General features: G+C 39.3%; 1 protein-coding gene across 1 annotated transcript; it reads left to right on the forward strand.

The window, feature by feature from the left end:
* Positions 1 to 2,409: 2,409 nt before the first annotated feature.
* Positions 2,410 to 10,180, forward strand: SH2D1B (SH2 domain containing 1B). The gene is made up of 4 exons (XM_026041852.1): positions 2,410 to 2,543; positions 4,606 to 4,669; positions 6,481 to 6,649; positions 9,752 to 10,180. Exons 1-4 carry the CDS (start codon positions 2,410 to 2,412, stop codon positions 9,787 to 9,789), a joined length of 405 nt encoding a protein of 134 aa, XP_025897637.1. The 3' UTR covers positions 9,790 to 10,180.
* The last annotated feature ends 1,041 nt before the right edge of the window (positions 10,181 to 11,221 follow it).

An 11,221-nucleotide genomic window follows, 5' to 3' on the forward strand; every position in this document is an offset into this window, starting at 1 on the left:
CACACAAATCCCACTCACAACCTTTTAGAGATGGTTTGTTTCAGCAGGTTTCAGATTTGGAAACCAAGAAGGTTGAGAAAAATATCAATATGCATATCCATAGTTGAATACCAACCTCAAAATCTGTCATTTTCCTCAGTTAAGTAAGATTGCTCTGATACTGTTTGATCTCCATAATGCATTAAAGACCTTCCAGCTCTTGAAATAAGAAAGGAAGTTACATGTATCATGATCACAGATGATTATTACTTCCTTTTCTGTAATTCAATTATTACCAAGTCTACCACGAATCACTGTTCATTCCAGTGCCTTTTGCTTTCACTAGTGCCTTCTCTCAATTTTGCTGACTATTTTACTGCCCTTATTCCATTTTCCTTAAAAGCTTCCTCTGTTTAGAGTACTGAACTGATAACTTCCTTCCCCAACTTGAGTTTTTCTTCTTCATTCCCATCAAAGTYTTCTTTATATTGCAATTCTACTTCAGCATGTTTCTCTCTTTTTGAGCTTCACTGCTTCTCCCCTTTCAACTCTTTCAGGATCATGTTGCTCATTTGTTTCATTCCCTGTTCTGCCTGTCCTACTCTGCTGCTCTTTTTTTTTGCTGCTGCTCCCCGCAGAATCTGCTTTCCACACCTTCTCTTCCTAATTCTCTTCCTATTGTACTTCCTGACACTGGTGGGTTCCCTCCATCCAAATCCATCCACTTTCCCTTGCCAAATGTCCTCTGYTTGCATTTCGGTGTTGTCTCAAATCTTATCACCTGTTCCCTGAAGCTACATCACAGCTTCTGAGGAATGTAAATGAAACTGAAATGTGATGACTTAAGAATTGGTGGCCAATATTGCATCTGGCATGGGAAGGAAAAGGAGAGAGCAGAGCAAAGATCAATTTACTGCTCCTAATATTGCTGAAGAGGAGGCTGATCAGGCTGCTGGTGTTGTTTGCTGCTGAAGGGCTTTGCCAACCACCCTCATATCTCTTCGAGTCCTTTCTCAAGGGTTTCTTGTCATCAGAGGAGTGCTCTACTCCTGTTTCACCTCCAGTTAGGAGGTGAAACATGTTTCCCATTTCCTTTTGCATAACTTTAAGGTTCAAGCCTGCAAGATCTACTTAATTTGCTTCTATTTTTTGTGAATACAGATGGAAAGGGAAAAAAAGGGGAAAAAAAATCGTTCCTTGACTTCTGTGGGGCTCATCAGCAAAACTTGATCCTGAAATGGCAGCATATCTGCCTGGTGCTCTTGGCATAATGAGTTAAGCAGCTGCAACGGTGTCAGATGGTGAACTTGAAGAACCGAAATTGCAGGGCCTCACAGGCCTTGGGCCAGGGAACATTACTGACACTGTTTAGCAACAGGGAAATCATGACATTTCCTGATGACTTTGTAGCTCAGGGAGACTGGGTATCAGAGCTGAGAGGTTAAGGTGCAATGTGCAGGTTTTGCAATCAGGAAGTCCCATGCCAGTGTGAGCACTCGCGACTCGGATCTCCATTCTGGCCTCAGAAGGGAGCTCTGCTGCCGCAGTCCCAAACCCGTTCCCCCTCTCCTAGGGACTCTTCTCTCCTGCCACCTCTGTCCCTGACTTTTCCCACCTGAACCCAAACTGCAATTATTCTGCTCTGTCAGTGTTTATTTTCTTCTTCTGATCCTCTGCTTCCAACAGGGAAAGTCTTAAATGGCTGGGATAGCATCTTCCTTGGTGCATTTCCTCCATCAGGATGCAGCAGTTCTACATATGGCAGTTTCTGGCCGTCTGGAATTGACAGTTTTTTTCCAGAGCTGGCAAAAGGCACTATCTGACCCTCTTCTCCTTCCTGCTACCTTTTCACATCATGACATGGTGACTTCTTGATAAAATAGATGTACTTTAAAAATAACAGGCAGGAAGAAGAAATGCCCTGTTTTGGAAAAAACTCATTCTCAAATATTGCTGACTAACTTTCCCTGAAACTTGAAAAATAAGTGTCCACACATAAATCCCATCTAAGAGGTGTGTTAGAAGGTGAACCTGGCAAGAAAAATAATGAAACAAGTGACATGTTTTTTTTTTTTTTCAAATCAATGACCCTGTGTGAAAGACTTGGAGGAACTTTAAATGTCAACTCTGTTGTTAGAATGTGAAAAAAAAAGACAAAAAAGGCCTCTCCTTTTGATGTGGACTGTGACCATTGGACAAAAAACATTTCCCCTTTCCTTCCTCATCTGCATTCATGGGCTTTTAGTACAGACCGTTAGCTGACTGTCTTACTGAAAGGTCAGTAATACCAACACAGATCAACTCATGTCTGTACCTGGCACCTCCAACTTCAATTATCTCTAGACACCTGCATTTGGAATAAGTCTTCTCATGCTAGACTTCTGACCTGGAATTGGTTTGAAAGCCAGGAGACCTTGATTTTATTTGTCCATGGAGTTGCCATTTTTTCACGGAAAGATAACAAGAAGAACTTGTGAAGAACTGCTGACCAAGAAAGGAAAGAATGGTAGCTTCTTAATACGAGAGAGTGAAACTGTAGCGGGAGCCTTGTGTCTGTGTGTTCTGTAAGTACTCCAATATTATTTTTTAATGAGTTTTAAAATAGATGCCGAGACAAGAGTTCAACTTTCCTACTGTTCACACTTCTTCCTTCATATTAAAAGACTCAACATATGTGGGCATGTTTTCCACCAATGCTTTTTGCCTTAGGCTTTCTTTATAGTGTATAGAGGAGGACAAGTTTTTGCGAAAAGACAGTTTATAAAACAGAAGAAGGACAAACCATTCTCTGCTGAGGCTGGTGTCTCTTTGCAGACAATAAGGGGAGCTCAGAGGAAACAGCTTAGCATGACAAAATACAGTGGTAAGAACCTCACTCAAAGCTGACCAGTATTGCATTCGTAATAATGAATAACTAGCATTTTAGCAGTATTTAGGCACTAAAAATATTTCATGGTAGGATATGAAACAGTTCCTTTATGAAGCAATTCCTTCTTCATATGCTTTATGATTTCATATGCTTATGACTATGTAAYGAAAGGCTGACCTCCTGCTTGTATCGAAGTTTATCCATAGCAAGAAGCTATAGAGTATACAGAAAACTATAACCTCCCGTCCAAATTCATACAAGCCTATGAACAAGCTGGCCATAGAAAACTAGTATTTATAATCCTTAATTTTATTCACTGAGGTTAAAAAATATGTTTTTCTTGTCCTATATGGCATAGCACTTTTATTTCCTAGATGCCTGTTTTACACTATTCATATATAATCAACCTGTTCCTGAAGAGTTCAGAGTTTATAAAATGGAATGTCTGTTTTTTTTTTTGTTTTTTTTTTTTGGTCTGGCCACATTTCACATTCGCATTCTTGTATTTGAGTGTGAGATGAAAGTTTTTTAGCACTTTAATCATCAAAAATATCAGAACATGTTCTGATGAGTAATCAAAATCTCAGGACTTTTGCTACAAATCATAAGACAGAAAGAAAAATGATGGGAAAAGTACAGTGCTCTAGGGTTTGTGGACATATGGATTATTGTATGGAGAGAAGCAGCAAGTAGGGACAAACTGAGACTACTGTGAAAAGCATGGATAAGAAATGAAAATATTCCTCCCTGACATGGGAGGAAGGTTACTGGACTCTGGTTGATGAGGGACTGAAAAGGTACTTAGGTGTGTGTAATTAGTTTAATCTACTTAAGCATTAGAAGGCACATCCACACAAACCCCAGCCTACGCTGGCCACACTCTGTGCTGAGATAAAGCTTAAGCTTGGTGTCGCCCAATGGYACGTGCTGCTTGCTTGCTGGTTGTATTTTTTCCTAAGAAACTGGAGAAATGCTCAGGCAGGAAGCTCATGTGGAGGTCCATAAGCCAGGTGGGCAAGGTTAAGCAGCATCCACACTAAGCGACGTGCAATGGTTGCAGCTGGTATCTACTGTAGCTGTCTTAACTCTGCAGGGCAAAAAAAGAGATGTGCTTTGGTTTCAAAGCTAAGCAAATSTAAACGGGGGTACAGAGGATTAAATATGTGGTAGGTGTGATATAGTAACATTTCAGTTTCTGAGGCTTAACACCACACTTAATTTTAGCAAGTGGTCAAACATATATAGTAGAATTTAAAGTATTTTGAAGGCTCTATTATATGAATAAAGTGGAAAAATGAATGCATGCTCGAAGTTCAAAATTACATTCTTTCACGACAGTCTTGAAAGACAAATAGTTATAAAATGTCCATAGGYACAATTTGCATGCTCTTAGTGGAAAATATCTTTCGGGATACACTTTAAAGAGCTGGTGAGTTTTCGCTTTTGTTAAACTAGGATGTAAACTTGCCACTGACTTTTCTTCTTAAGCTGTCCCACAGAGCAGTTAAATGCCCAAGTATTTTCTAACCTAGCTATTTTTACAAGTGATATTCTGGCATGGAGTGGATGGTATTCAGCACTAGGCATTCCTGAGATTTGTTTCTTTGGCTTCAATCTCTCACTGCATTGCAATTTACTGTAAAAAAAACCAACCAGCCAAAAAAGAACCAAACTTTTCTGCCAGATTCAGCTGTAACAGTCTATGTTAGTTGCAGTAATCAATAAAAGCATAACATATGAAATGATGTTTTTTACAGCTTTGAAGAAATCATCTATACTTATCGCATCTTCAGGGAACACCAAGGGTATTTCAGAATACAGGTGAGTAACTCATTTCATCTCTAAAGATTGTACTTAAAAAAATTCTAGTTAAAATACAGACAAGCACATTACTGTAGAAAATATTTACAAGTTTGCTTTTGACCCTTATTAATCCTTGACTATTTAATGCCGTACTTATTGTTGCAGATGAGCTCAGAAGTAAACTATTACCTATGCAGAAATCCCTTGTAATTTAAGAGGATCTCYTACTTATTCAACAAATATTTCGTGGTTTGACTATTTCTTTGATATTATTGAAAAAAACTGTAACTTTCATTACCTGCTCCTTTAGGTTTTTCCTTTTTTTTTTTGTTTTTTTGTTTTTTGAACGCTCTGCTTTTGTGCTCAACATCTTATAGGGGCTTCTGAATATGAGAATGATCTTTTTGATTAAAACACATATATAGAGAGTTGTGAGATTCTGAGGCAACTGAAGTGACAAGCCCAGATAATGCTGCTCATTGCTGGAAAACAAGCATGAGAGCAGATTCCATCCGTCAAATCCCTGCACAAACCAAGCTTGAATCTAGAGGTAAGGTGAGGAGACACTTCAAAATGCCAGCTCCTCCTGGGACAACAGGATGATTTACTGATACACAGAAAAAATATTTTGGATTATAGCCACCTTTCTGCTCTTGCGCCTATCAGCAGCTAATAACTCAAACACTTCCAGKTTTTTTTTTCAAATCCAATTTTCCTTCCAGAGTTCTGTCGAGAATATGGAAGAAAACTCTGTTCTTTCAAGACTGTAAAGCTAGATTATTTCAGCTTACCGAAATAATATCTTGAAATAATATTCTGATGGCACTGTTTGTTTTTTTATGGCAGATACAGTCATGAACTTTGTAAAAGCAGTGGCATCCAGTCTGTGCAGAGATGAATGGAAGATAAAGGATGTATAAACCCCTCAGAAAGGTCTTTTGCTAGATAGCAAATGAAATGAAACTAAAGCCCTGTTCTCTTTGAATGCTTTTAAGTAATGGAAGTGGGACTTCGACTGCAACAGGAGCTGATTAATGTGCTTATTGTCTGTCACTGTCCTAAAGCATCAGAGCTGCAAGCACCTCTGTACAGATTACTCAAGATCTCCGCTGCTGGAAAAACAGTTTAAGGGACTCAGATCTAGGCTTGCAAAATWAATTTTGGTCAGCTCATTGACATCAGAGAGAGATACGATTCCTTACAACTTTGCATTGTATGCTAAGGCTTCAGAATACATATTTACACATTGAACCTATTTTGCTTATTCTCATCAACTTCTGATTATTTCGAGGGGGTTAGGGTTTGGGGTTTTTTTTCTGTTTTTTTAAAGTCCTGTTAGAAAAAAAAAAAGATGGCATCTGTGTTCAGGTGGTCTAGCAGGACAGAAACATCGTAAAATCCTAGATCTAGGATCCTAGGTCCTAATCCTAGATCCCTGGTCAAGGATTCCTGAAGGGAGGAACTAGGAATGCTGCAAAGCAAAAAGGGGTTGGCTACAGCCAACAGTAGTGAGAGGACTGAGGGAAATAATCTTTTTTCCTGCTAAAGTGGGAAGTTTGTGATCCCAGTGAAGGCATGGAGCATTAAACAGCTTCCTCCTGGCTGCAGTGCTCTTGACCTGGGATGCTGGAGGGAGGTTACACCTAGTGCCATTACCACGCCACCAAACGGATGTCCCTGCTTTGTAAGACTGGCACAATATTCCCATCAACAATCTGTTTAGAAAATAGCCCCTTGGTAAAGAATAAGCTATGTACAGTTCCTCTCATTTAAGGCAGCTCCTATGAAATAYTACTGCAAACACACACTTTCTTCTTCCATCCCTGCAGACTTCGGAAGGTGTTCCGGAGAAGACCTTCAAAACTTTAAAGGATTTAATATACACCTACGAAAAGCCAAACCAAGGACTAGTAACAAACCTCCGCTACCCAGTCTTGAAGCCGAAGCCCCCCCAAAGAAGCGCAAGGTTCAMGTCAGATGCAGATGACATCTATAACGGTAAGAAAATGGGATTTTAAAGGTCTGTGGTGAACAGCTATCAATTCTGCGAGCACAGCTTGCATGGACAGCAGTTCCAGCCCCTTGCCTCTATTCCTTCAGCTCCCTCTCAGTCCTCACAGGCTCTMCATTCAATCATATGTCAGAACAGGGCAATAGTTGGGAACTGAGCCTTTTTGAGACTGCTAAAGCTTAAAGCTGAGACTGTAAAGCTTAAAGCTAGTGCTGTGGAGCACTAAAGCTCCTGCCACAGACACCAGCACCGCAGAAAGCTGATACATGGAAACTGCGTAAAAATAATGTTACTTGGTAAAAAGAGACAGGGGAAAGAGAGGTTCTCATCCAAACTTGCCTAGGAGAAAGGGCTAAATAATCTGCACTCCTTGCTCTTATTCAGATTCCTAGTGAAGRTTCCTTTCCTTGGTGCTGTTAGCATGGGCTGGCTTTGAACATCATCGAAGGAATACCTGAATCATATAGTATTTTGATTTTATTTTTCTCTTTCATTAAAAGTCAACACAAAGATATAGTTATCAGAAATCCATTGGTAATCTCTACTGARAGCACTTTTGCTATAAAAACCTGCTGTCAATTTGAAGAAATAAGGATTTGACATATAATTTTTTTTTATTAAAAAGGCTTATCCCTACGGCAGACGATTAAAATTGCCCAGCTGAACAAAGATTCTGGCTGAAAATACTATTAGGTTGCTATCTGATTTTTTTCTATAGAAATATAGAAATTTCCATATTCCCTCTAAAGAAGCAGAGAAAAGTAGTATTTTGTTAATGCTGAAACATTTTGCACATTTTTATTTTACATTTCGCACCTTGTACCAAACTCCGTTTCTGTTTTATAAAGATCGGAATCATAATGCAACATTTCAGTCTTACTGACGTACAGCCTGAATTCAAGTTAACATTTCTTGCATTTTTATTTTATGGTAATTTCAGTATTGGCAATAATGTCACTGAGGACCAAAAAAATGGATTCACAGCCTTTCCTGTGGAGGACAAAAGGGCTCATTTTTGCTTAGATTTAGTTCACATGTATTATTTTTCATTTGTTCAYGGGAAACCATTCATTCCCAGCTCACAGGCAATATATCATATTCTACAGAATATATATGTTCTATATTTTCTGTAATTATATAATTCYAAATATTTCTATATTTCTGTATTCTGCATGTACCTATCCTCACCCACTAGAAATCAACAAGTTAAAATTTAAAGAGATACAAGAATGCAAAGCATGATGCTGTCTGTTATCTCAGTCCTGAATACTGATGGTACCAGCCTGGTAAAGGCAGAAGACAGTTTCATCGGATGTGGTTCTTCACRGATACCTCCCTGTACTGCAGGGAGGTTTGAGGCTGGCCCTTACTTTTACTGCTCAGTTTGAAACATGTTTTGATACCAAATCTAACTTAGGTAGCTTCGGGATAGTAGGAGATTAAAAAAAAAATACCAACCAACTGGTGGTTTCTTGTGTTTTGTGTTAAAACATCAATAATCTTCTAAATTAACATGTTGAAAATAAAGGGCATATAGTGCTCATRAAGGTAACTTTGAAACTATATGGTGCCCATAGGCTAACTTGGAGGTTAGATGGAGGTGGAGGAGGCATAACATGGTTTACAGTGAGGTCCCCCTTATGTCCTCAGTTTGGGAAGAATGAGTAGAGATGCTAGTGGTCACTTCCCAGCATCCCTCCCACATAAGAAACCATTTTCGTATTACTGTTGAATGTTGTTTGGCTGCAGAATTCATCAGTCACAAGCTGTCACAAAACAACCTTGAAACTGTCTTCTCCTAGAGCCTCTGTCTGAAAGACTAAATGTACCTACCAGCCAAAGTGGGAGAACGCATGAGGGAGGGAAATTCTTGCATTAAAYACAGTTATTACAAAACAGAGTATGGTTAGAGTTTCTATAGTCTTATGGGTGAATTACATTTTGAAACTAATCCTAGATAAAACAAGCTAGTTGAGGCTGGCCTCCTTGTGCTGCAATCCCTCTAGATATGCCACACTTGCTCTTAAAAAGTTTTATGCTAACTTGTCAAGAGAGATGTAAAATATTGCAGCCACGATAGACACAGTTTTAGCCAAAAAAAATCAAAAATACATTTAATTCTATGATCCTTGGTCAACTTTTCCAGAAGATGTACAGGATCCTGGGCTAGAATGGTAGGGGCAACACAAAACTTTTCCTTAACCATCAAAATGTTTGTTGTTGTCATAAAAACAGGGGCCCTTAAAAATAATCAAAGTAGTTTTGAACTCTTGCTATTCCACTTCAATTGAAATTTCACCTCACAGTAGTCCACCGTATAGTCCTCAGACTGCTTGGTTTCACAGAGGGAACTAAGGAGAGTATCACGATGGACATCTTGCCGCAAACAGGTTGTTAAAAGAAGCACTTTTTCTGGTGTGGTCCCTTGTGCCACCAGCCRCTGGCACTGTGCCATGTTCCAGATTGAGCGTGTCAGTGTCCTCGCTGGAACATCTCACAGCACTTGGGTCACAGTGCTCGTCAGCAGCCAGTTTGGGCCWATCTCTTCTAGCCCAGGAGGGGCTTGGCTGCAGGAGGTTACTTCACGAGACAGTGGGTTTCCACAGTGTGACACAGTCCTAGGCGTTCAACTTCTGCCTTTCCCCAAGCTCTCAAAAATACTAACTCTGAAAGGACCTAAGAAGGCTTTTCAAGCTCCCCCGTCTAGCCGACTTCCCTGTTGGAAATATTTAAAAGAATGTGCTATCTTATAATCTCAGCAATCTGAACTGCTGCTATGATTTACTGACTACAGATGATTTATAGCATTTGACTTTCTCATGAAAATCAATTCTTATATTGTTACAGCTTTTTAAATACTAAGCTTGCTGGTTCAGGAAAGAAAACACAGGTTCCTCCTCTAATGGTCTGGAGGAGCCAGTTCATAAGACACTGGACATAATGTTGGCCTGCCATAGCAGCGGGAACACAGAGGAGCCAAACTGAGTTAATAAGAGCCTAGCAACATGCCATCCTGCTTATAGTGGTCTTTCTTGCAAGGAATGACTTGCAATGACAAAAGCCTTTTGTGTTGACTTTCTTTTTTACAGAAATGGAAGAGGAGGATTATATTAATGTCCTACCTTGAACGATCTGCACCTGATGATTTGGAAGCTGCCCCTACAGACTGTTGTGCCACAACAGAAGAGATCAACTGGTGACACTTGCTAGGCAGGCATTCTCAGGTGTGCACCTAAACATCTGGAATTAATTCCTTTTGGAGCCTATCCGAGCAACTGTCTTTTGCTCCAGTAACCCCATACAAACTGTTTTTTTATAGCATGAAGAAAAACTATTTTTTTTTTTCTGACAGATACATGCATAGATGTATGCTTGTCTGTTTTGGATTTTAGTCAGCAAACTGTTCAGTGTGCTTCCTGCTAAAATGAACAACCTGTTAGAAAACAGCAATATAAGTATGATAAAGGAATGTATATAAAGTAGAATTAATGTGTAATGTGTATAGAGAAGAACTGATGTATAATTTATATAATGATACACATCATGATAAAAGTTCTATTGAAATTGTATAACAATGTTGCCTCAGTGCTCGTAAGCAGTGAGGCCATGAAATACCAGTAKGCCAGCTCACCTATAGATATGCCATGGAATACTAGTAGGAGCCTGTAGTTTGAAATAACCTAAATTAGAAAAAAAGTTCTAATGGTGATCCAAAAATACATGGTGAACACTTTCCACGCTATTTTTAGTTAATAGCTCTAGTAGTTATCTGCACTGGAAGAGTGAAGGCTTTACATGTGTGTGGTTATGAAAATATCATTTTGAGTATGTAATGTATACATGAGAATATTTAGCACTGTGATTGCTCGTATTGCTATGTGCATATTTTTTATTACTTTGTTGGAAGAATTTGCTTTGATCTAACCCCTCATTTTAAATAATTTTTGTTTACACTTTTACACTGAAAGCGATCTGCAACTAGGAGCCAAAGCCAGGAATGTAACTTATGTCCTGATTCCCCCTGTTACCCATATGTGATCTTATGGAAGATGAATAAATTTGCCCTGTGTTTAGTATCTCTCGTAAATTCTTTATGTATTCCGGTAATACTAGCTATGATTCTTTTTTTCTCTTTTTCTTCTTGTACATTTTTTTCACTAGTATTTGTTGCGGGAGTTTTAGATGCTGCAGTGCTTGGGACTTCACAGTGAACTTACACCACTAACAGCTCTGACGKCAGGCTTAATTGGTACTTGTAGCATGAAGGTGGCGGAAATTGGGAATATTAATTAACCCAGACATTGTCAAAATTACTAATGTATGTGTCTGAAATTTGTGAATTGGAAGGAAAGTAGTCTATGACAAATGGTACTGTTCAAGGAGAAAAATCGTGCTCCGTACAGGCGTAACGCATGGATGCCTCTCTCTGCCAGCACAACTCGGCAACCTGCGTGACYCTGGTCATCACACCAAGCCCCATCAGACTGAGCATCTGCTGGGCTGACACTCCTAAACTACACTCATTGGTTAACAATCTACATCTCTGCATGTTTTTATTA

This window comes from Nothoprocta perdicaria, unplaced genomic scaffold, assembly GCF_003342845.1.
Source record: "Nothoprocta perdicaria isolate Ctin4 unplaced genomic scaffold, notPer1 scaffold_102, whole genome shotgun sequence".
Taxonomy (NCBI): Eukaryota; Metazoa; Chordata; class Aves; order Tinamiformes; family Tinamidae; genus Nothoprocta; species Nothoprocta perdicaria.